General features: G+C 51.1%; 1 protein-coding gene and 1 long non-coding RNA gene across 2 annotated transcripts in view; both read right to left on the bottom strand.

Moving 5' to 3' along the window:
• Positions 1–505: 505 nt before the first annotated feature.
• hsd17b12a (hydroxysteroid (17-beta) dehydrogenase 12a) lies at positions 506–21,781 on the bottom strand. The gene is made up of 11 exons (XM_064313877.1): positions 21,463–21,781; positions 10,126–10,172; positions 8,736–8,811; positions 6,460–6,567; positions 5,756–5,820; positions 5,528–5,572; positions 5,101–5,135; positions 4,116–4,197; positions 3,549–3,614; positions 2,811–2,960; positions 506–1,752 (listed from the first exon to the last, which is right to left on the bottom strand). The coding sequence occupies exons 1-11, from the start codon at positions 21,623–21,625 to the stop codon at positions 1,645–1,647; spliced, it is 945 nt and encodes a 314-aa protein (XP_064169947.1). The 5' UTR covers positions 21,626–21,781; the 3' UTR covers positions 506–1,644.
• Positions 21,782–22,902: 1,121 nt separating this feature from the next.
• Positions 22,903–23,392, bottom strand: part of LOC135242696 (uncharacterized) — a 44,637-nt gene continuing 44,147 nt past the window's right edge. The window contains exon 8 of the long non-coding RNA XR_010326426.1: positions 22,903–23,071. This is a non-coding gene — a long non-coding RNA (uncharacterized LOC135242696). The remainder of the gene's footprint in view (positions 23,072–23,392) is intronic.

Genomic DNA, 23,392 nt, shown 5'->3' with positions numbered 1-23,392 from the left:
CAAGCACACAAGAAGAAAAAAAAAGGAGACTTCGTTTTTCTTTTTCCTGAATATTACTTTATTAACCATTTCAAAAGGAGTGCCAGTTTTGTCACACAGGCGGGTCAACCTCAGCCAGGACACGGGACCCGAAGGCATCCCGAGATCGGCGCGACCGGGAACGTTCGAACGCCGGTCCCTCAGGCCTTCCGCGGCGCTCGCGCAGAGCGCCCATCATGCACTGCGGCGGGAGGGACGGGTTCGCGGGCCACCCCCGTGCTGGGACGCTGGGACGCTGGTCCGATAAACACATTTAGAGATCTGGTACACGGAACGGGGCGCCGAACCGCCCCCCGCCCGGCTTCTGCAGGGGTTTCGGGATCTGCGGGGAGCTCTCACGGTTCAGCTTTAAAAAAGTAACCCCCCCCAACCCCACAGGTAAGGAAGACGAGTTTGTGAGGGGCTGCTGAGCCCCAGATACCGAGCAGCTAAAGGCCTTCGAGGTTTTAACTCAAGGGCTCAAACGCACGTTCAGAAAAATTTATTTTAATAAATAAAACCCAAAGTAGTACAAGATCAAATACATCTGTACCAGAATCTCTATTCATTTAACAAGACCAACACCCCCAATATATGCATAACGTACGACATGATTTTAAATGACAGTGAGTTTAAATTGCGAGGAGAGAGTAAAGAATCTCTGGCATCAGTACCAAAAACCCCCGTCAAGCACACCAGTCAATCTTTGGAGCGGCAGATGAAACGGGCAGGAGACTGGAGACCGATATCAGTGTGTTGTGCGTTTGCCAGTCAACCCCCTTAGCAGTTCATTATTTTACACACACGCATACACACAAATATTTTAGATGCACGTAAAAAAAAAAAAAAATTACAAACCAGCCTTTTTTCGGTAGCAGTGATTGAGTTTAGCATTCATTTGTGAGACTCTTGTAATTGTGCAAAATTTAGTTCTCGCTCTGGATCAGACCAACGCACTGTCAGAAAGGCTCACCCATAATACATTTAATAAAATAACTCTCCCGCAAGCACCCAAGCTTTGCCCTCCACGCTGTGCCACCCATATCAGACAAGCTCACCACTGGATAAGTTGTATGCAAGCATCTTCAGTATATAAAGCGGGAAATTCAAGCCAAGGAGAAATTAGTTGCAATTATTCATAGTTCGTAGATGCCCTAGACAGTTACCCTGCCAGTTTATGACCATTCTGATTTCTGATTGGTCATTGACTGGGCATGGTCCTCATTTCATAGGACCAACCACCCCCCCGCTCCCCCCCCCCCCACCTCCCAGGGTGAACACTACCCACCAAAACAAAAAAAACAAAAAAAAAAAAACCTGCTCCTCTGCCCACTACCATACCCAGCAAATTGACACACACAACACACACACACACACACACACACACACACACACACACACACACACACACAGACGGACGCACGCACACCTCAAGTAGACAGATTTAGCCAAACAGCTCTGACACCACTGCCTTTGGTCCTTGGTAGTCAAAGTAAAGGAGCAGGTGGAGCTACAAGTTCATCTCTCCTTTCCCCTCGCTCTCCATCCCTCCCTCCCTCTCCCTCTCCCTCCCCCCTCACTCCCTCCCCCTGGTCGCCCCCGTTCCTCCTGGCGGGATGGCGGTCCTTAGCGCTGCTTCCTCCTCCTCAGGTAGCCAGCGCGCTGAGCCGTGCCCATCTTCATGCCGAAGTAGAGCACCACTCTGTTGGGGGCCAGAACGGCGGTGATCCAGCCCTGAAACGCACAGGGGGAGTGAGCCAACAGCCAGCCAGTACAGAGGGGCCGTCAACTCACTCACAGCACACACACACACACACACACACACAGCGCACACACAGGGGTAGTGAGCCGACAGCCAGCCAGTACAGAGGGGCTGTCACACACACACACACGCACACACAAACACAGGGGGAGTGAGCCAACAGCCAGCCAGTACAGAGGGGCTGTCACTCACTCACAGCACACACACACACACACACACACAGCACACACAAACACAGGGGGAGTGAGCCAACAGCCAGCCAGTACAGAGGGGCTGTCAACTCACTCACAGCACACACACACACACACACACACACACACACACACACACAGCACACACGCACACAGGGGGAGTGAGCCAACAGCCAGCCAGTACAGAGGGGCTGTCAACTCACTCACAGCACACACACACACACACACACACACACACACACACGCACACACAGGGGGAGTGAGCCAACAGCCAGCCAGTACAGAGGGGCTGTCAACTCACTCACAGCACACACACACACACACACACACAGTGCACACACAGCACACAGGGGGAGTGAGCCAACAGCCGGCCAGTACAGAAGGGCTGTCAACTCACTCACAGCACACACATACACACACACACACACACACAGCACACACGCACACACGCACACACAAACACAGGGGGAGTGAGCCAACAGCCAGCCAGTACAGAGGGGCTGTCACTCACTCACAGCACACACGCACACACACACACACACACACAGGGGGAGTGAGCCGACAGCCAGCCAGTACAGAGGGGCTGTCACTCACTGCCAGAACACCAGACACAGCACGCACACACACAGCATGCACACAGTGCACACACACACACGGGTAGTGAGCCAACAGCCAGCCAGTACAGAGGGGCTGTCACTCACTCACAAAACGTCTGACACAGCGCTCGCTCACACACACACAGTGCTCACACACACACACTGCATGCGCACACATAGCGCGCACACACACACACACACACACGCACAGCTGATACAAGCACAGGGTCAGAGGTCGCTCACCATGACGGCGTGGGGAAAGTACCCGTTGGTCTGGCTCTCCAGCCCCACGGTGGTGAGTTCGGCAGCGACGTAGCGCTCGGGGGTGGGCTTGTCCAGGGTGGGCTTCCTGATCTTAGTCATCTTGGTGGCCACAAAGAAAGGCAGGACACTCTGGGGCAGGGCAGAGAGGGTAAACTGGTCAGTGGGACTGGCTATGCTTACAGCTGCCACTAGAGGGCTCCAACACACCACCAGCCGAGGAATGCAGAAAAGAAGCATATTTGAACACCAAGATGTCAGGACCGCGTACAATGAAACCCACCCACATACTGTTGTTAAAGGACTTCTAGCAGAGAGAGCAGGGAAATCCTTCTTAAGTATGTCCTATGCATTCCAAATTAAAGAATCCGCAAACACTGCAATATAAAACATCACGCTTCCAACTCCAAACCAATAATCAAACCAGTTCAGGAGAGGTATTCAAGCAGTGTTCGTGCAAAAAAATTTTACGTTTTGAAGAACTCCAGTCCTTAAAATCATGCACCAAAAAATATGCACAGGGTAAAATCCTGCTGGTAAAATCCATGTAGTACATTGGCTAAAACCATAATGCACTCCAAGTCTTGACAGGTCACAAAAATAACCATCACAGGAACTTTCCTACAGTAACAGGAAGTGAACCAAGAGCGGCATCTCGCCGCGTGATTAACAGTCTCTGTCAGGGGAGGAGCTGTAGGCAGGTGCTGGGAGAGTATTCACCTGAATGATGATTCCTTTGCTCTTGTACTCAGCGTTAAGTCCGCGGGAAAAGAAGTCCACAAAAGCCTGCGGAAAGAAGGCTAGGTTAGCATGGCAACAGCGCGGCACAGTCACACGCAGCGGCGGCAGCAGTGCGCGCCCGCACATACACGCTACAGCCAAGGACTCGCGGCTGCGGGTTCGACTCCGTAGCAGCACTGCTGACGCGCAGCGAGGAGCCAGGGTCTACTTGCATGCTCACTTTGCGAAGCCTGAATTACATTAAGTGTTGAAAGCCTGCTTTCAGAACAGTTTTCACAAAACGCGTAATGTTTAAATCTCAATCCGTCTGGGGTCTGAAGGGAGATCTCCACGACCTGCAGGGAGACTCTGAGGCTCGAACCGCGCCGCGGCGCAGCAGAGTGGGCTACAGCTCCAGCGCTGAGACACGGGGGTGTCCAGCTAGGCAGACACACTGAACACACAGCGTCTCTCATAGCGGTAAGCCCGGTGGTAAGCCCCCGCCCCCCCCCCAACCCCACTCAGAGGGCAAGTGAGGGGAGGGGAGGGGCAGGGGGAGGGACTTGCCTTGGTGGAGGAGTAGATGGTCAGCAGGGGAACTGGGTACATTCCACTGGCAGAAGAGATGTTGAGGACCACGCCCATAGACCTGAAACAAAACACACAGCAAACGGAACATGAACAGTCTGCGCGTGTGTGTGTTTTTGTGTGCGCGCGTGCGTTTCAGACCCTGTCGAAGCACGCGCACACACACGCACACTCACACAGCTCTGTTCATGGCCGCCTCGTGCGTTGCCATGGCAGCCAGCTTCCTCGTGCAGTGCCCCTGTGCTGTGGGGAGAGCTGGAAGACCCGGGCTGGACTCGCACCGGCACCGGATCCGGAGCCTCAGAGAGAGAGAGAGAGAGAGAGAGAGAGAGAGAAACTCCTCTCCCCCCCAACCCCCCACAGGGCGGGTCAGACAGACTGAGCGCGCTCCATTTAACCTCCGACAGGCCGAGCAGCACCGAGCCAAGCACGTCGCTATAACAACGACAACGCGCTCTGTCGAGGTGGCGGGCGCGTTCAGACTCGAAGCACTGAAGCTCCGCTGCTGGGGACGAACCGAGTTCCGCGGGTCAAAATGACCCGCATTTTTATCAACAATGAGAGGCGAGAGGCGAGAGGCGAGAGGCGAGGAGGCGAGAGGCGAGAGGAGAGGCGAGAGGCGAGAGGCGAGAGGCGAGAGGCGAGAGGCGAGAGGCGAGAGGCGAGAGGCGAGAGGCGAGAGGCGAGAGGCGAGAGGCGAGAGGGAGAGAGCGAGAGAGAGAGAGAGAGAGACCCTTCGGTAAAGGAGGAGAGGTCCGCCTCTATGCCACAGAAGGCGGCAAACTCAGCCAATGGGAGCACTGCCAACAGCGACTCCAGCAGGAGAGGAAGAGACTTCCCCAAACACTCCAGATGCAGAGGAACCTACGGTTCCAGCTCCCACTGCATACCATGCCCCCACTCCTAAATCTTACCCCCCACCCCCACCCTCCCCAACAGGACGGTGCAAAGGGGTAAACCTCACCTCTCCACCATCCGGGGCAGCACCAGACGGGTCATCTGTACAAAGGCAAGGGGTGGAAACATCAGACGTACGACAAAGGCACAGGCCACACAGGCAACGGGAACGTTACACGCACACGCACACTCGCACACAGGAAGGAAGTCGAGAGAGAGAGAGGACAGCGAGAGACAGAAAAGGCTCCAGAAAAATGGAGGAGAGGGGGAAAGATGAGGAAGGAAAAAGAAGAAAGCAAGGAAGGGAAGAGAAGGAAGATGAAAGGGGGAATGGGAAAGGAGGGAGAGAGAGAAAGCACAGCCCAGGAAAAGCAGACGCAGTCCACACACACACAAACTGCGCGCACAGACAGTCAAACTCAGCCAACGCAGTCCACACACAACTGCACAAACTCAAACTCCAGTGACATCATCCACTCAAAAATAACACTGACCTGGCAAACTGAAGTGATGTTGACATTGATCATGGTGTTGATAAACTAAAATGAAGAGGGAAAAACATGATTTAACAGCATTTAGAAAGGTTAAGTTTGTCATTAACTATAACCAGTTATGTGCCTAAAGTCATTAGCCGAGTTGTTCTGCTATTCGTCACACTAAAAGTCACATTGAACAACACACACAAATAAAACCAGCGCATGACAGAGGCAGCGGTGACTCACATTGTCCACATCGGGGATGTTGAGGAAGAACTCCGGGTACGTGTACGAAATCCCAACGTTGTTGACTACGGAAAAGAAATATTTCAGTTAAAAATAAGAGTTGATGTGGTCAACTGCATTGCAAGAATCAGAAATTTAAAGAAATTATTTTTAAGGATGCAGTTTCCATTATTGGCCAGCAGGTGACAGCAGAGTCAAAGAAATGGCAACGGTTTACTGGCGGAGGAACACCGGGGACCTCACACGAATAACCACACCTAAACTACTGGAAAAGGACGAGGGGTGCGGGAAATCACTGCTACTAAAAAATGATTTTCCCAGAGTGTCTCCCTTCCCCAAAAACAGAAGCGATCAGCTCGACAGCAGTTCTACCGTTTCAGAACAAGCAAGCGCATTCTCGCACAGAGGATTCGGCCATGAGCCTGGCAAGGAGGCCAGGAGGGCGTAGACCTGGTGATTACAGCACCACAGTGCCGAATAAAACCAGCCCGGGACAGGACACGGGACGCCCTTACTGACCCAGCACCCCAACCTCCAGGCCCGCCTCATCTACCCTTACTGACCCAGCACCCCAACCTCCAGGCCCGCCAGTCCCGCCTCATCTACCCTTACTGACCCAGCACCCCAACCTCCAGGCCCGCCTCATCTACCCTTACTGACCCAGCACCCCAACCTCCAGGCCCGCCTCATCTACCCTTACTGACCCAGCACCCCAACCTCCAGGCCCGCCAGTCCCGCCTCAATCTTGGGGTAGATGTCTGTGGCGCTGAAGTCCACGGCGATGGTCTTGGTCTCCACGTTGAATCTGCTCTCTGAGGGAAGAACCAGGAGAACCAGGAGGACATCAGGACAAGCACGTTTAGAGAGAGACATCAGAGCTGGTGGCACAGAAGTCGTGCCGCCCCCCCCCCCTCAAAATCTCATCGCCCATGGAAGCGGACCATAACAGAGGCACAAGCAAGAGGACAATTCCCGTTTCTGGCAGCAGGGGGTGCTGCAGAACAGAAAACTGTGGGAACACTCCGGAACACTCCCTTTCTCCCCACAATTAGGATTTACTGTCCAGAGGCTCGTCTGTCCGAGGCGTTCGCTGAGTTACGAGAGGAAAATTCCTCCGATGGGGCGGCAGGAGGAACGATCCCGCGTGCGGGCACCGGCAAAAACAAAAAAAAAAAAAAAGTGGGGGGGGGGGGGCTTGGGGGTTGTGTGGTGTCATTCAGGAGATGAAATTCAAGTGAGAGTTGGGCAAGGTGGGGGTGGGGGGGGGGGGGGTTCAATCAAGGTTGCTATAAAACATAAATAAATAAATAAAATACATTTTAAAAATCCCCACACACACCTTAAGGTCTCAGGCTAACATTGGTAGTGTCCACTAGTGTGTGCGGTACGCTGACCGAACAGAGAGAGCGGTGATGCTTAATTAGACGAACGAGGTTTAGCAGGAGTCAGAGGGGTGAAGGGACAGCTACTCCAGGCACGAGGATGGAGATGAGCTCCACCCACAGCACAGAGATGGAGACACACACACACACCCTTCGCCACAGCACAGAGATGGAGACTCCCATTCTCACACACACACACACACACACACACTTCCCTGCAGACTCTCCAGATCCATTGAGGAACAGCGAGCAGGCTGGTGAACAGGACCCATCCCACAATGCCGCGCTCCCTCTCCCATTCACACAGGGCGAGAGGAGGGAGGGGGAGAAACAGACGGGGGGGGGGGGGGGGGAGGCAGAGAGGGAAGAGGAGGAATGGTGCAGAAGGGATGGATGAATAAACCGATAGGGTAAACGACAGAGGGAAGGACAGATTTAGGAGAGCTCGCCACCTCCCGGGGTGGGGGGGGGGCCGTGATGTCAGCATCCAGACTTCAGCAGTTAAGTGGAGCACAAGTGTGTACACTGTCCCCCACACACTCACGCAGTCACACACAGTGTACACTCTGTCCCACACACACACTCACGCAATCACACACACACACACACAAAGTGCTTGCCCCTCCAGAACTATCTTTCCATGACGATCAAGTGATCAAAGGGGTTTGCGTCTGCAGAAGGCGGGGGGGGGGGGCTAACCCGTGAAAATGAATAATGAGACTACGCCAGTGTGCAGACCAGCTGTGGGAGCGTGACGAGCGCCCCCCCGCCCCCCCCCCCAGTGTACCCTGAGAGCACTGGCATGTGGCTGATAAACCTGTACAGGGGGCACATTCACCACCTACGGCCCGTTGCTACGGAGGCGCTGCCCAGTAAGGCAAGTGAAACCGCCTGTGACTCCGCCCATGACTCCACCCCTCTCCTGTGACTCCGCCCATGACTCCACCCCTCACCCGTGACTCCGCCCATGACTCCACCCCTCACCCGTGACTCCGCCCCCCGTGACTTCCACCCCTCACCCGTGACTCCGCCCCCAAGTCAAGCAAGATGCAGCGTAGCCATGCGATACAGAGTATCATGACATTGTAATATATACTAATCTAACCATGCATGCAATAATGTATGCTATTTCTGAGTTACTATTTTAATCCATGACAAGGTAAATGAGCATTAAAATCATACAACCACACATCTAAGGATTATTTGGTTATCCCATTTATACCATGGTCACATGCAAAAATTAACACATGAGCATTCACTTATTTTCATTAGTCGTTTTGCATTCAAAATTAAAGGTTATTAGCAAGAGGTGCCGTTTCCCTGGCAACACGAGGGTCAGACTAATATCAGGAAAACAGTCACCGTCCTGAAATAAGCAGAAGTTTACAAGCCAGACAACTTCCCGCTTAAATCAAACAAATGTGTTAAACGACCGAGCTCCCTGACAGGCGAAGTATGACGCGCACACCATTACATCATTTCCACTTCCTGCCCAGCTGTCCTTGTATTTTGGGGTATATGTCCCAGCAGAAGGGGGGTGTCCTGCGGGGGGGTGTGTCCTGCGGGGAGGGGGCAGCGGGGGTGGGGGGGATACTCACCGAGGGACTTGGCCACATCGTCCAGCTTCTCCTGAGACCGACTGATCAGCATCACGGCAAATCCCCGGCGAGCGAGCTAGAGAGAGAGAGAGAGAGACAGACACCGTCAAGACCCCTGCACCTACTGACCTGCACTACTGACCGACACACTGCACCGACACACTGCACCCTGCACCGACACTACTGACCTACACTGCACAGACACTACTGACCAGCACTACTGACCTGCACATTGCACTCTGCACCAACACGGACCTACGCTGCACCCTGCACCAACACTACTGACCTACACTACACAGACACTACTGACCAGCACTACTGACCTGCACATTGCACTTGCACCAAACGACCTACCTGCACCCTGCACCAACACTACTGACCTACACTACACAGACACTACTGACCAGCACTACTGACCTGCACCCTGCACCAACACTACTGACCTGCACACTGCACCCTGCACCAACACTACTGACCTACACTGCACCTACACCAACACAAGAGCTACACTGCACCAGCACAAGTGATTAAACTGCACACTGTACCACTGCAACTGTCTGTAACACCACTCCTATTCTACACTGCACACCATTCCACTACGCTACAGCTGTACAGAGTACTGGAAGAAAAGAAATCCTGATCTGCACAAGGTTAACTGTCAGGGGCAGCAGTGAGCTTCTGTAAACATGCAGCCCGACCTACACGAGTCACTCTGGACAGGAAATGCCGAAATGAAACTCAAAGTGAGGGTTTTACTCAGAGCTGGTCGCTACAGTATGACACTGAGCTCAATGAGCGATCAAGGGACTACAAACATGGCGCCAGAGTGTCAAGAGGTCACGTTTACGCTCACACACACCACTCCGTACCGCACACGCATGCCCTGTCATGCGTACACACACACCACTCCGTACCGCACACGCATGCCCTGTCATGCATACACACACAAACACGCACCACTCCGTACCGCACACGCATGCCCTGTCATGCATACACACACACGCTCACACACACACCACTCCGTACCGCACACGCATGCCCTGTCATGCGTACACACACACGCTCACACACGCTCACCACTCCGTACCGCACACACATGCCCTGTCATGCATACACACACACGCTCACACCCTGTCATGCGTACACACACACACACACACACACACCACACACACACCACTCCGTACCGCACACACATGCCGTCATGCGCACACACACACACAAAGTGAAAAGGTGTACTGCTCTACGCTAGCAGTGCTTTCCAAGCCCTGGCGTCCCCCCCCCTCGGCTGCCCCCCCCCCCCAACCCCCAGTCTGGGAGAACCCTCTCCTGATGACTCACTGTAATTTCCGTGAAGGAAATGAAATGTAGAGAAGTGCGGGAGCCTTACCTCTTCCGCGTAGGCTTTCCCGATGCCGTCCGTCGCCCCCGTCACAACTGCGAGAGAGAGGGAGAGAGAGAGAGAAAGAGAGAGAGAGAGAGAGAGAGAGAGAGAGAGAGAGGCAGGCGAGGTTATAGGGCGAGCCAGCATGACAAACAACGAGTCCAGAGCAGTTGGCTAGACGTTACACAGAGAGTATGGCAGCAGCACAGGCACCTACACACAAGATCTGGAAAATACACAATGACCACAGGCGTGCACTTAGGAGAACACGCCATACATGCTGGCTATGCGGGTGTAGATGAGGGGACAGGAGCTCTGTGTCCATCATAAGACCTCAGATACAGAGGGAGAGAGACAGATCAGAGGGAGAGAGACAGAGGGAGAGAGAGACAAACAGAGGGAGACAGTCACAGAGAGACAGACCGGCCAACACAGAGACAGAGGGATACAGACACAGGGAGACACAGACATAGAGAAACTGTCTGTGACTGCAAATACAAAACGAGACGGGAGCAGGTAGCAGGGGGCGGGGCTAAACGAGGACGGGACAGTGTCCTGCCACCTGCTCGGCCTCACCTTGCCAAGACAGCGGGACTATTTTAAGCACCCCTTCCCCCCACCCCCAACCCTCGGCCCATCAACCTTCTTGCCGTTCTCCCAGGACTAAAAATAGAGCGAAAGAGAGGGAGGGAGGGAGAGAAAGAAAGAGCACAGAGAAAAATCACATACACACACAAGAGCAAGGGGGTAGAAAACGCATTTGTTTTTGCTTTGGCCTCAAAGACCCACCCCCACCCCCCTCTAAACTACCATATCACCCATCTGCTAATTCCCCCCACCAAAATATACATACACTTATTTTTGTAAAATATCATTAAAAAAAAAAAAAAACCTAGGGTGCTACAGAACTCAGGGGTAATTAAAGATTAATATGAATACGGGCAGTGTGCATACAAGAGAGAGGGAGGGAGGGAGGGAGGGAGGGAGAGAGGGATGACGAACAATAAGATGGAGAAAGAGGGAGGGGCGGTCGAGGAAGGATGCTGGGGAAGCTAAAAATAGAAAGCTGAGAATGAAAGGAGAGAGCGGTGAACAGAGAGAGGGGAGCAGGGGGGGGGGGTGGGGGGGCACACAGAGTCCTGATGAGGAGTCGTTTTCTCTGGTTATTTTTATACATCTTAAGAATCAAACTCTTTCAGGAGAGAGAGAGAGGGGAAAAAAAAAAAAAAGAAAAAACCCTCTCAATGGGCACAGGCAGCAGGACGTGCACCAGCTTCCAGCTCTAGGTGAAGCTGGGCTTCAGTGAAGCGGCTTCCAGCTCCAGGTGAAGCTGGGCTTCAGTGAACCGGCTTCCAGCTCCAGGTGAAGCTGGGCTTCAGTGAAGCGGCTTCCAGCTCCAGGTGAAGCTGGGCTTCAGTGAACCGCTTCCAGCCCAGGGAAGCTGGGCTTCAGTGAAACGCTTCCAGCCCAGGTGAAGCTGGGCTTCATGAACGCTTCCAGCTCCAGGTGAAGCTGGGCTTCAGTGAACCGGCTTCCAGCTCCAGGTGAAGCTGGGCTTCAGTGAACCGGCTTCCAGCTCCAGGTGAAGCTGGGCTTCAGTGAACCGGCTTCCAGCTCCAGGTGAAGCTGGGCTTCAGTGAACCGGCTTCCAGACCTGTGGTTCGGCACAGGCGTGACCGGCCGCCAACACAACAGTTCATGCTGGGAAACTCCCCTAAAAACTACAATCCCCATAAACCCTTTCACTGCAACAGCAATAAGGCAGCAGGACTTGACCAGGCTGCTCAAAGTCTCCCCCACCCATTAAATTAGTAATGAGGCCCCTCATTTTCACACTGAACCGTGTACAGAGCCTCAGCCAATCAGCTTTACTTCTGAGATCTCCCCATCACCGGGCACAGGGCACAATGGTGCAAGAGTGTGTGCGCGCGCGTGAGTGAGCATGGAGTGTGTGTGTGTGTGTGTGTGTGTGTGTGTGTGTGTGTGAGAGAGAGAGTGAGCGAGCGTGTGAGTTAGCATGTCATAAGCACTTTGCTTCTGGTGCAGACAGTAGGGTCTGGGGGGGGGGGGGGGATACATTTATTTCCTGATTACTGTTGAATAAATAAAACAAAGGGAGAAATGGCCTCCCTGATTGATCATTAGTGCAGTGACCTCACCTGTCAATCACAGGAGAACACGCACGTACGCATCTGTCTCAGACACGTTAATGACAGTGACAGGGCCTTTTCTAGGGAACTGATAGTGTCGCTGATTTGTCACAGGTGTCAAAAACAAAACAAAGGACAAAGAGCGAGCCTTCAGGGGGCTGAGGACAGACTCGGCTCTCAGGATTCCGGAGTTCCAGGATTCCGGTGTTCTGGCCCGCAGAACCCAGCACGGGACATGCGAGCACGCACCCGCACACACACTCACATTATCTCGCTCCCCCACACACGCACGCAGGCACCAACAGTACCCAAGAGGAATGTGACTATCTGGAGATGGTGTGGATTATTTGGGTGGGGAACAGGTACATGGTGACCTCAAACACTGCCAAGAGAGTACCCATGTCCAATACACAGAAACATTACACCTTAAAATTCCCTAGTGTATATACACACACAAACACACACTCATGCACATCGTGTGGCTTGCGCTGGGAAAGGTCTCCTGTGCTCTGGTTTTGGGGTACCCTTTCTTCCCAGTCCAGTAGGTCCCCGTTAGACGCAGGTATAGTTATGAATTTCCCCCTTGCAGCTTCCACAGTGGCTCAGGTCAGGTTTTGGCACACCGAGAACTGGCTCTACCAAAGCTGCAAGGAGGAAATTCATAACTATACCTGCGTCTAACCGGTACCTACTGGACTGGGAAGAAAGGGTACCCCAAAACCAGAGCACAGGAGACCCTCAGCAGAAACAGTTACAGGGGCTATGAAGGTCTACCAACACCAAGACAAGTCCTCAGCCCATTTTCAATAATGCATATTTCAGGCATTTACCCAAATTTACCCAGGGAAAAAATGCTTCAATGAAAAATCTATTTTTTTTTCTGCTGACAAGAATGGCAGCCAATGTGAGGAAAATCAGACACCTTTAACTCATCTGTGCCTGGCTGACAGACAGCATGCAAAGGGCCAAAGCATTCTGCTTGTGAAATTGTACTGGGGGGGGGGGGCGCTTTTCTCCCCCCACCACTGTTTGTATGAAAAACGGGCGGCAGCATGCACAAGCCAGCACTCGCAGGGTTAACTCTGCTCACGTGACCCCACAGAAAGGAGCTACGCAAGCAGGCGCGTGAGGGGGGGGCAGAGGGGGGGGCTCGTGTGAAGATGAACGCACAAGCCGACAGCAAAGAAAGCTGTGCGTGTGGAAAGGGGGCGGGGACAACAAAGAGCCTCATCTCTCATTCAGCCCATTAATAAAAAAATATATATACACATTTAATCCACTGCCTTGTATTGGGGGGGTGCAGCAATTATAAAAAGAATAAAATAACGCATAAGAGGGTAAAGGAGTGCTGACATCCCCACTGCTCCCCAGCCCCCCCGAGCCCCCCCCAGCCCCCCGCTCCACACTGCTGCTGCTGCTGCTAAATATTGCCGAAGCTAAAAAAAGCAGCAGTGAGATTAAAAATAGCAGCCGGCCTCCGCAGCATCGTCTGGGACTGCCGCAGCGCTGGAATACCAACGAGATGCTGCTCTCCGCCCGCACACCCCCCCCCCCGCTGCCGCACCCCCCTGCTGCCCCCGCCTCGTCCACCCCCGCAGACAAACCCACGCATCCTCCGGTCCGTCCGTCCGTCCGTCTCTCCGTCCGTACGCCCGTCCGCAGGGCAGGACAGTAGTCAGCTCATCTGCCTAGCGACGGAGGGGGAGGGGGGAGGGGGTAAAACTGGCAGGCACACACACTTTCCCCCACTCCGAACCGTCTCCCTTGGTTACGTGTGGAGGGAAAATCATTTCAGAGCACCGAGGTTTAATATTAAAGCAGGATGAACTATTCCTGTACAATTCTCAACCCTCCGACCCCCCACCCACCCTCCCACCACCACCGCCACCACTACTCAGACTAACTTCCCCAAGCAGGAGAAAAAGCACCCCGTCGCCCCCCACCCCCCCCCCCTCCCTGTCCTTGAATGTTCCGCCGTTTGAGGTGTTATGTAAGGCAGTGCTACCCTGCCTGTGACCAGGCGCTCTCTTCCCATTGGCCGGCTGTCCGGGCCCGTCAGAAAAAGGTCTCGCTCTTCCCACTCAGAAACACGCTTCCTTAAATACTGTGGGACCCACTCCCGCTAAAAATAAAACCCTGGCTTCATATAGGGCCTGTTCAGAAACGGAACGCTCATTTTTAGACGCAGCCAGATTGCAATGAATAAATAAAACTGTAAATAAACAGAATGAAAATTTAACATATCTCCACCGCTCACTGCCATTTCGCTTCGCACGTTCGTAACGTTCAAAGAAATGAATGTTAAATCGCGCCACACTTAAATTCAAGTCACCCGTTGCCAGTGCCCCACTCCACCAACACAGGGGCAGTGGAGCTTAGAGAGGGCAGCAGCAGGGCAAAGCTTACGCTGGCCCCGCCCTCGCCACGCTGGCCCCGCCCTCGCCACACGAGGCCCCAACGCGGCCTCCATGTCAGCATCTCAACGCGCAGGCCAGCTCGTGCGCTCAACACGGTCCACTCATCTCCCACCATCAGCAGGAACAACCAAAAGCCCGAGTCCTCTGTTCAGCCGGCGTGCGGTCGAATCCAGAACGTCCCGGTCCGAACCCGTTTTGGCACCGCGTACGCCTGTCCCCGTGTCAGGTGGACCCACAGGTAAATGACACCAGCGTGCGCATGAGAACTTCCTACCCATCATGCTTCAGTCCTGAGCTCCGCCCTTCCAGAGGCTGCAGGTGAGCCAAACACTCCCTCACACACAGGACCAGCACTCAACATACACACTTTACAGCCCAGGTTCCACAACGGGGAGGGTCTGGGGACCCCTGGGGGTCCTTGAAGGTACTGCAGGAGATCCCTGGCCAGACCAGAAATGCAATGACTATATTCAGATTTGGAAAAATATTTCAAATGCAAGTTCTTTTTTTTTCTTCTTCTTCTTTAAAATAAATTAAAACACGGTTCAACTTATGATGGGGGCCCCTGGGTGCCTCTGAGCCTGGGGGTCGGGGGGGGGGGAACCCCAGGATCAGAACGGGATGGAAACCCCCGCTTCAGAGCCTGAAACAGGTGTCAGCAAGACCAGCGTGACGTTTGCACCGTTAAACACGCTTTCCATCTATGGTAGGAACAGGACTGTATTTTTATTTTATTTTTGGCTGGACCGCAACAGCGGGGCCAGCCCCACGAACGCGAATGTCTGTGACTGACTGAGTGATGAAGTTACACCATTGGTCGGCCGGTCCAGCCATATACTAGGTTTTAACCTGCTCGTTTTTTTAAATACACAAATTAAATTAAAGCTTTGGCACCCTCAAAAAAAAAAAAAAAAAAGAAAAAGAAACGCTCAGTAAATACCGGCTGTTTAAGGAGGACTAAACCAGAACCCGGGGCCATATCAGCGCCAAGCGTACCGTCACCCCCGGGGCGGCTCGTGGAGTTTGACCGTAAACCACACGACACGCGAAAGTCTAAAAGGCACTCCGTGCTCACCCTCCCCCAGGAGATTACAGAACGAGGACGTCAGACCATCGGGCGAAAGGCCCCGACACAGGCCTCCTGAACGCACGCGGGCCTCGTTACATTACATCCATTTAGCAGACTCTTATCCAAGATAAGATATACCTTACTTTATTGAACCCCGTGGGGTAATTTGTCCTGCATTTGACCCATCCTTAGTTACCTAGGAGCAGTGGGCAGCCACAGTGCAGCGCCCAGGGACCAACTCCAGTTTTGAGGCAAGTGCCTTAGTGAAGTGCACCTGCAGGAGCGCACCTAACATGCATGTCTTTGCGTACAAAAGTGCATTTCATGGTCACTGGACAACTACAAAACGCAGGTTCAACAAGGTACGATACTCATTTCGTACAGCTATTTATAGCCAAGAACACAGTGCAGTTCACACAGTGAACATTATTCTGACCTAACTTATGCCAAGCCAAACTAGGGAGGAGAAAAAAAAGCTACAATATTAGGACAAAGGCCTTTGTGACCGAGGGAGGATGGCTGAACCGGTAGTGCATGTTGGTGATCTGATCCATGGAGCGGTTACAGCACGCATGATTGGACGGGGGGGGGGGGGGGGCAGTAAAAATGCACGTTGCAACATCGCATGAATGCAGAGTGACAGCACGCAGGGAGGGCAGCTCAGACACGTTGCACAACGGCCGGCGTCCGGAAGGGTTGCGACACACGCCGGCTCGCCGAGCGGGATGGCAGACATGCTTCGGATAGCGACCGGGAGAGCGAGGCCCTGGGAAGGGCGTGCGAGGAGCGGCGTTCCCCCACTCAAACAAGCCATCCATTCATTCGGACGCCATTTTTACCTCAGATACCACGTCCCAGCCAGCATGCCGAGCAGGAGCACTCAAACCTGACTGGTGGGTTTGGGTTCATGACACCAGGAGCTATGCAGCTGTGTGTGTGCGTGCCCAGGACACACACGCAATTGTGTTCCAAGGTGCCCAGGACACACGCACACACACACACACACACACTCTAACGTGCCCAGCTTACCGGCGACAGACTGGACTTTAACTCTAGCGGTAACCCAGGCGATAAGGCCTGCGTTGGCGTGGCGATGGTCTGTCCACACGAGTCAGACGGACAGACTGCCTCTGCGCAGTCATTGGCTGCCACCGGCCTGGGCTGACCGACCAAAGCCCGCCCCCCCTCAGGGGTGCCAGCAACACTCACATACCCAGCCGCAAAACCGAACCACCAGAACCGCGAGCCCAGACCAACAGCTCTGCAAAGGACATTTTCAAAAAAGAATAAAAATTAACAGGAAAAAACAAACAAGGAGATAAGTGTAATATGTATGAAGGAGTCTGTTACAACAGGGTGTAAATGAGCCTTCACAGGGGGGTGGGGGGGCCCAGATAGAAAATTTCCTTTTTTTCCTATATAAATAAATAAAGGGGAAGAATCGTGACAGAGGAGAGAGAAGGGGGGGGGGGGCAGAGACGGGCGAGCGAGCAAGCGAACGAGCACAGCGAGAGGGAGGGGGAGGAGGAGGAGGAGACTGTGCGAAGGGAGCAACAGCGATGGAGAGCGAGAGATTGAGGACGCAGATAGGCTCATCCAATGGGGAGGAGGACGGAGATAGGCTCATCCAATGAGGAGGCGGACGGAGATAGGCTCATCCAATGAGGACAACAGGGGGAGTGGGCCCGGGAAATGAAAAGCTGCAAATTACCCAGCAGCCCCTGCTGCAGCACATGTCACACAAGGTGTCCATCACGTGAAAGCCAGCATTTCCCCCCCCATCCATCCAGCTACACAAATACCCACCCCCACTGTGAAGCCACCATTCACAACTGACTGGAAAACACATTCACAAACACACGGTAAAACAGACTTTCACAATCGGACAACAGACAGACACATCTCTGATTTTCTCAAACTCAGAAGTGATCCCTTGGGCAGTGTTTTGTCTGTTGATCCACAGAAGGGTCTCTGCAGCCAGATTTGACCATTTAAAAAAAAAAAAAATCTATTTCATTTTCAGCCAAAACCGTAGCAGAAACTTTTCAAAAATTTGCACTGACAGAAATGCGGGCAGCCTGAAAATTCGCCCATTTCACAATGTTTTAGTTTTTCCATTTCGTTCTTTTTTTGTGTAAATAAATAAATACGCAGTGTGTGCCTGCAGCCAGCTCACCCCAGGCCTGCCATCTCTCAGCCCCATTCACCAACACCCTCCATGCCCAGCTTCAGAGCTTCAGCCACCAAACGGGACCGTTAGGGCGATGTCAAACCCGCCCCCCATCTTCCTCCCCCAATGAAAATGTCTCCAGGTTTGCATTAATAACCTCCCCCACCCCAACTACATCCACTCCCAGCCGGAATAAATATCTACAGCAGAAGACACTGACATTCTTACATAACACCCCTCCCCCCCCCGGCCCCCCACCCCCAGCCCCCGCCCCCGCCTCTACATGTGCCATGGGCATGAGCAGCGTTCTCCAAGCTCCGCACAAGACTCCACCTCTCCAGCACATGCATTCATTTCACCTGACGTTATACATCGGTTTGCTAAAATACCCCCGTCACCTACTCTCTCTAACTCTCTCCAAGTCCAGAAGTCTGCATGCACGTGCTCAAACACAGCACAGTAATGTGCAAGTGTTCAGATATGGATAAATAATGTTCACTGCAGCAATGAGGAGCCCCACGCCTAGAATGTTAGTGCTTACGAAAGCTACCGTTTCATTCACAACTTCCGGCGTCATTACAGCCGCGAGATGCACGTGATGCCGGTGCTACTGTGATTTCAACGCTTGCGTAGCGGCAATATTTAACCAAATACCATAGCCGTGAGTCAAAGCCGTTTCACCGGTTAAAAATGTCACACTATCGATCACAGTTCAAGACGAGTTATTTATGAGTAGCGCAGAAGCAGAGGAGTCATTCTGCATATGAACGGCCACGTGGTTTTCCCATATCTGAACACTCGTCATCAGGAAATTCAATGCGTTTTACACAATTGTACCTCAGTTTCTTTTCTTAGTAGAAATTAGTACGGTTTTATGGGTCTTCATGTTACATGTACCCCCATTCCAGCACTTTTTTGTAATTTGTATTTGTCCTAATATTGTAGTTTGTTCTCCCTAGTTTGGCTTGGCATAAATTAGGTCAGAATAGTGTTCACTGTGAACTGAACTGTGTTCTTGGCTAAAAATAGCTATACGAAATGAGTATCGTACCTTATTGAACCTGCGTTTTGTAGTTGTCCAATGGCCATGATATCCACTTTTGTACGTCGCTTTGTATAAAAGCGTCTGCTAAATAAATGTAATGGGTTTTCAATAGCACAGGCAGACTAGGGAACACAAATCCGCTCTTGTTTTTATCAGTGTAGTAATCAAGTTTACCAGCAGGGGTCTCCGATATGCAATGAGCGCGACATTACAGACTCGGGACTAGAACACAATTACGAGCTCGCACAATGAATAAAGCCGCCCATTCAACGACGGGGGAAGAGTCCAGGCAGGAGCTCTAGAAAACTGGAAAGGCGGGGAAAAGGGGGAAACGGAATCCCATCATCTTCAGTCAGCCAAAGAAAAACCTCTGCAGTTTTTTTAATTTTTAAAAACACTAATTTACCTGTACGTGCCTCTGCTACCACCCAGTCACTACATAAGGGTAAACCAAAAACATGATTTACGGCCACTCTCGATTCAGCTGGATCAACTGAAATGATAGTTGTGAAGGTGTTCTCTTATTAATGGTGTTGTCTTCCTGACACAACGTGGCCTTGACCGCTGCAATTACATACACAGGGTATGGTCGTATCCGTAAAGTTTACGCCATTATAAGACCACTATTATCCGTAATCCCAGGCAAAACGATCACCGCCCTTGAAGCTAGGCTAAACGACCTGTGCCATTTTGGATAACGAAAGTGATCTACTTTTTTAATAAAATGTGCGACTGGGGAATATGTGGGTGTTGTGTCATGACCTCGGCAGGTCGAACCTGTGAGGCAAGAAAGTTCAGCGAAGAAACGAGTTTCTTCGACTCCCCCCACCACACCCGTTCCTTCAGGATGACACAATGGGACACTCACTGGAAACGTACTTCAGACAAGTTAAACATGATTGCTGGTTTCTGGGCGTGACTTAATGAAAAACGTAATTGCAGCAATGGGACTACAAAAAAAATTACGCAATTTTGGCTCTGGGCTCGTTTCGAAATTCTGACACGTCGGTCACTGGTTTCGAACCCCGCACCAAAAACACGTGGTCCACTTGAGATAAAAATCGATATTCATGAGTAGCCTGGTTTGTACTGGGCTGTGGGCTGATTAGTATCTTGCGTGTAAGGTACACCTCGTAATAAGAAATCAGATTACGCCATAACTGAACGACTGCAAGCAAGTGCATTTCTGCCTTCGGCACAGAAACCAACATAACCGGATTTTTCTTTAAGACACCTACCTTACAAGAGGCATGCGTTTCGCGCAAGAAAATCAGAGGTCTCCCACACACGTGCTATTTGCAGATTTTAATTTAAATGGTAAAAATCTAAAACAGACGAACGAGGCACTAACCTACCAACGTAATGTTATCTTAAATTCGCTCATTTTGGAGACAATATGACGCATGTCCAAACCCGCGTCCAAACCAGAAAAACGCACGTTTCTCGTTTTAGTAAACACTAAATCCAGGATATGATTAGCCAATATACATCGGCATAATATGTATTGTGAAGACAGAGACACAAATCAAATGGCCAGCACACCAAATAGACGTATTTACAATTGCACGTATAGCCAAAATTACAGCATATACTAGCGTGGGTATCGTAGCGGAGTTTGGCGGTCACAATCCAGGGTCAAGGCTGCTGCAAATTAACAGATTAACGGGCTGGTAACTAGCCTCTACGGGATTATGGTCGCCCCTCATTGATAGATGAGGGGGGCTGTATAACTGGGTCAAAGTAGGCCAAGTAAATCCCTACAGGACGTGGGATACCGCCGCCTGTGCTTCCAGCCTGGAACATGACGACGTTCAGATAGCCCAAATTTTGAATACGAATATTCCCCGCACTTGAATCCGTTTCTGTGCAATCGAAAGCCCTACCTACAGGATCGGTCACGTCGTAGCCTGCATCATGCATTTCATTGAACATACGCGTGTCACAAGTGGCTCGACCGACAGCTGTAGTACTAGCTACCTGGCCTCATGGACAGTGCAGAAAACTAGGATTACCGTTGGGTGATGACGGTCTGCTTGAATTATGCCAAACTGGGTCAGTAGCGCTCACAAATTGTCTGCGTTACTTAGAGCCAGTTTGCTCTCAAAATCGCTTATTGTCGTTATTAGCGCGCTAGCGATACAACACGTTTACTCCCAATTGCGCCGGCTAGTCAGATAGTTAAGATTAGCCAATTTAGCAGCGCGTTTCCGCGTTTTAGCAAGCCGGCTAAACACGACCACCATTACTGCTATATCCCAAACATTACATAAGATTATTGACTAGCTGGTAACAAACAGTGTCGGCTATCTTATTCTGTGTGAATTGATTTAAATTGAATAACCCATGTAGAGATGACTTAAAGAGCCGACTGGTTAACGATAGCTAGCTCGGTCGTCTCCGTCTCACCAGCGAATTAAGTTAGAAAGCTAGCGAGCCTGCTTTTGATTCATGTATTCGATAAACATTCAATAGCATCAGACACATTGACTCACCTGCCCATTTTCCAAGCTTCGTTGAAATCAGCTGCCCGTTGCCCAGAACCCATACCCGAAGCCCGAAGAGCAATTTGTACACTAGCCACAACGACACCCAGGCCGCGGTGAAAGCACCGACCCAATACAGTGGCACTTCGACAAGACTAAGCAAGGCCTCCATATCGAAAGACTGCACGGCTTTCCGCGAGTAATGTGAGTTTGCAAAATTAAATTAAGTAAAATAATTTACAGAATGCAACGTGAGGACCCCTACAGAAACCGAGGTTGTAACATCACACTCTCACAACTCAACAGTCTTTCCAGGTTTGAGATCACGCCCCCACCTACTCTTTAGGTTACCGTTTAGCCCACCTCCAACAATGATTGGACAAAACTTCTGACTATCAATGCATACTCTCTTTTCTTTGGCCAATTTGTTTGTCAATTGTACATGCTGCTTCTCATTCATTCAATTTTCTATACGAACGAAGGGTGCTAGTTGCGCCCTTTGGCGCGACGTGATTGGTCAGACAGTACAGAAATCTAAATTCTGAGCCTGTGATTGGCTCTTCTGTGGATGGGTTCCACTGTCAAAGCGAGGGTTATAAAACGCTCCAAACCCACGCGGTTGCAAAACTGCCCACACCACTTTATGAATGGATAGCAATATTAAATCAGGAGCCTGCGATTCCGATTGGCCCAAAAAAAGTTAAATTGAACCCGCCCCCTTGCGCGCTTTTTCAGAGACACTATATGCTTTAAAAAGTGTCAATCATTAACAACTGATGTGATGTTGCCCAATTGGCTCTTGGCTCATTATTATCAGGTATGAGTCACCATGGGAGAATAAAAATAAACAACAAGAACCGTTAAAAATATATAATATCACTTTTACAATTTATAGCTTATAGTCGTTGTTCCCGTGGCTGCGAATAACCTCTCTTTTTCAGAGAAACCCCAGGTGAATCGTTGCAAAATATACATGTGATACAAAAGACTACAAATCCTACACTCCTGCACGTTTCACCAAACTACAAAATTCTCGCGAGAAAGAGTTTCACAAGAATTTTCAAACACGGAAGACAGCTGTGATTATATAATGGTCAGGCTAACAATCTATGGGGAAATAGTAAAATGTAGTTTAATGCCGTTCCATTCCTCGTAACACACGCGCTACATTATAAATACACCGAGAAAGTAAACGTCGCGAGTAAGAGTGAGGTCGTGTTTGAACACTGCTATAAATAGCAATTCGGCTAGAAAGCTAGCCAGCCAGCTATGAATGTGACTTGGCCTCTGTATACACTTAACCCGTTATCGCCATGCCAACACGATTTTCAGACAAGACCTGAAACTAAACAAACATTTTAAGCAAACCAGGACTGACTGTGAACAACAAACAAATGTATAGCATGCACTGACGAAGGAAGAGTAGAAAACTTCGATGTCCACGACAGATCACATGCGCAAAGGTTTATTTTGTAAGGTAGATGACAGCACGTCCTGACAGCCGCAGCACAGTGTGTTAGATTGCCTTTGGATCTGTGATAACACCAAACCTGTAACATTATGTTTGTGAGTATACTCTGTTACACGGTTATCCAGTAATGTCGAGATTCCATGTGTGCTGAAAAAAAAACGTGTGAAGATTAATCCCAATTATTTATTTACGTTTTTTTCTGCTGAAGTAATACACGTGTAAAACACAGAGACAGTATTATTGTTTGCACGATGTATACAGTTCACCTATGCTCACATATCATCCTACATCAAAACAGCACTTTTAATATAAATACAAAAAGTACAAGCTTTAAAAGTATAATACATATATGCAATGATTTGCAGGCTTAATGTTGCAGTCCAAAGAAATCCCAACATTTAACGTAACACACTGCATACAAAAATCCCCCCCCATCCCCCCTCCCCACCGCGCCACACACACACACAC

Source organism: Anguilla rostrata, chromosome 16, assembly GCF_018555375.3.
Source record: "Anguilla rostrata isolate EN2019 chromosome 16, ASM1855537v3, whole genome shotgun sequence".
Taxonomy (NCBI): domain Eukaryota; kingdom Metazoa; phylum Chordata; class Actinopteri; order Anguilliformes; family Anguillidae; genus Anguilla; species Anguilla rostrata.
The sequence above is the reverse complement of the archived record's forward strand: the minus strand, read 5'-3'. Positions and strand labels throughout refer to the sequence as shown.

What these genes read in the sequence shown, in the direction of transcription:
- hsd17b12a (XM_064313877.1), bottom strand. Translation starts at nt 21,625, where the DNA reads ATGGAGGCCTTGCTTAGTCTTGTCGAAGTGCCACTGTATTGGGTCGGT. An exon ending in GGAAAGCCTACGCGGAAGAG is followed by an intron (nt 8,812 to 10,125) that starts GTAAGGCTCCCG and finishes CTCTCTCTCTAG; the next exon opens with CTCGCTCGCCGGGGATTTGC. An exon ending in ACTTTCCCCACGCCGTCATG is followed by an intron (nt 1,753 to 2,810) that starts GTGAGCGACCTC and finishes TGTGCGTTTCAG; the next exon opens with GGCTGGATCACCGCCGTTCT.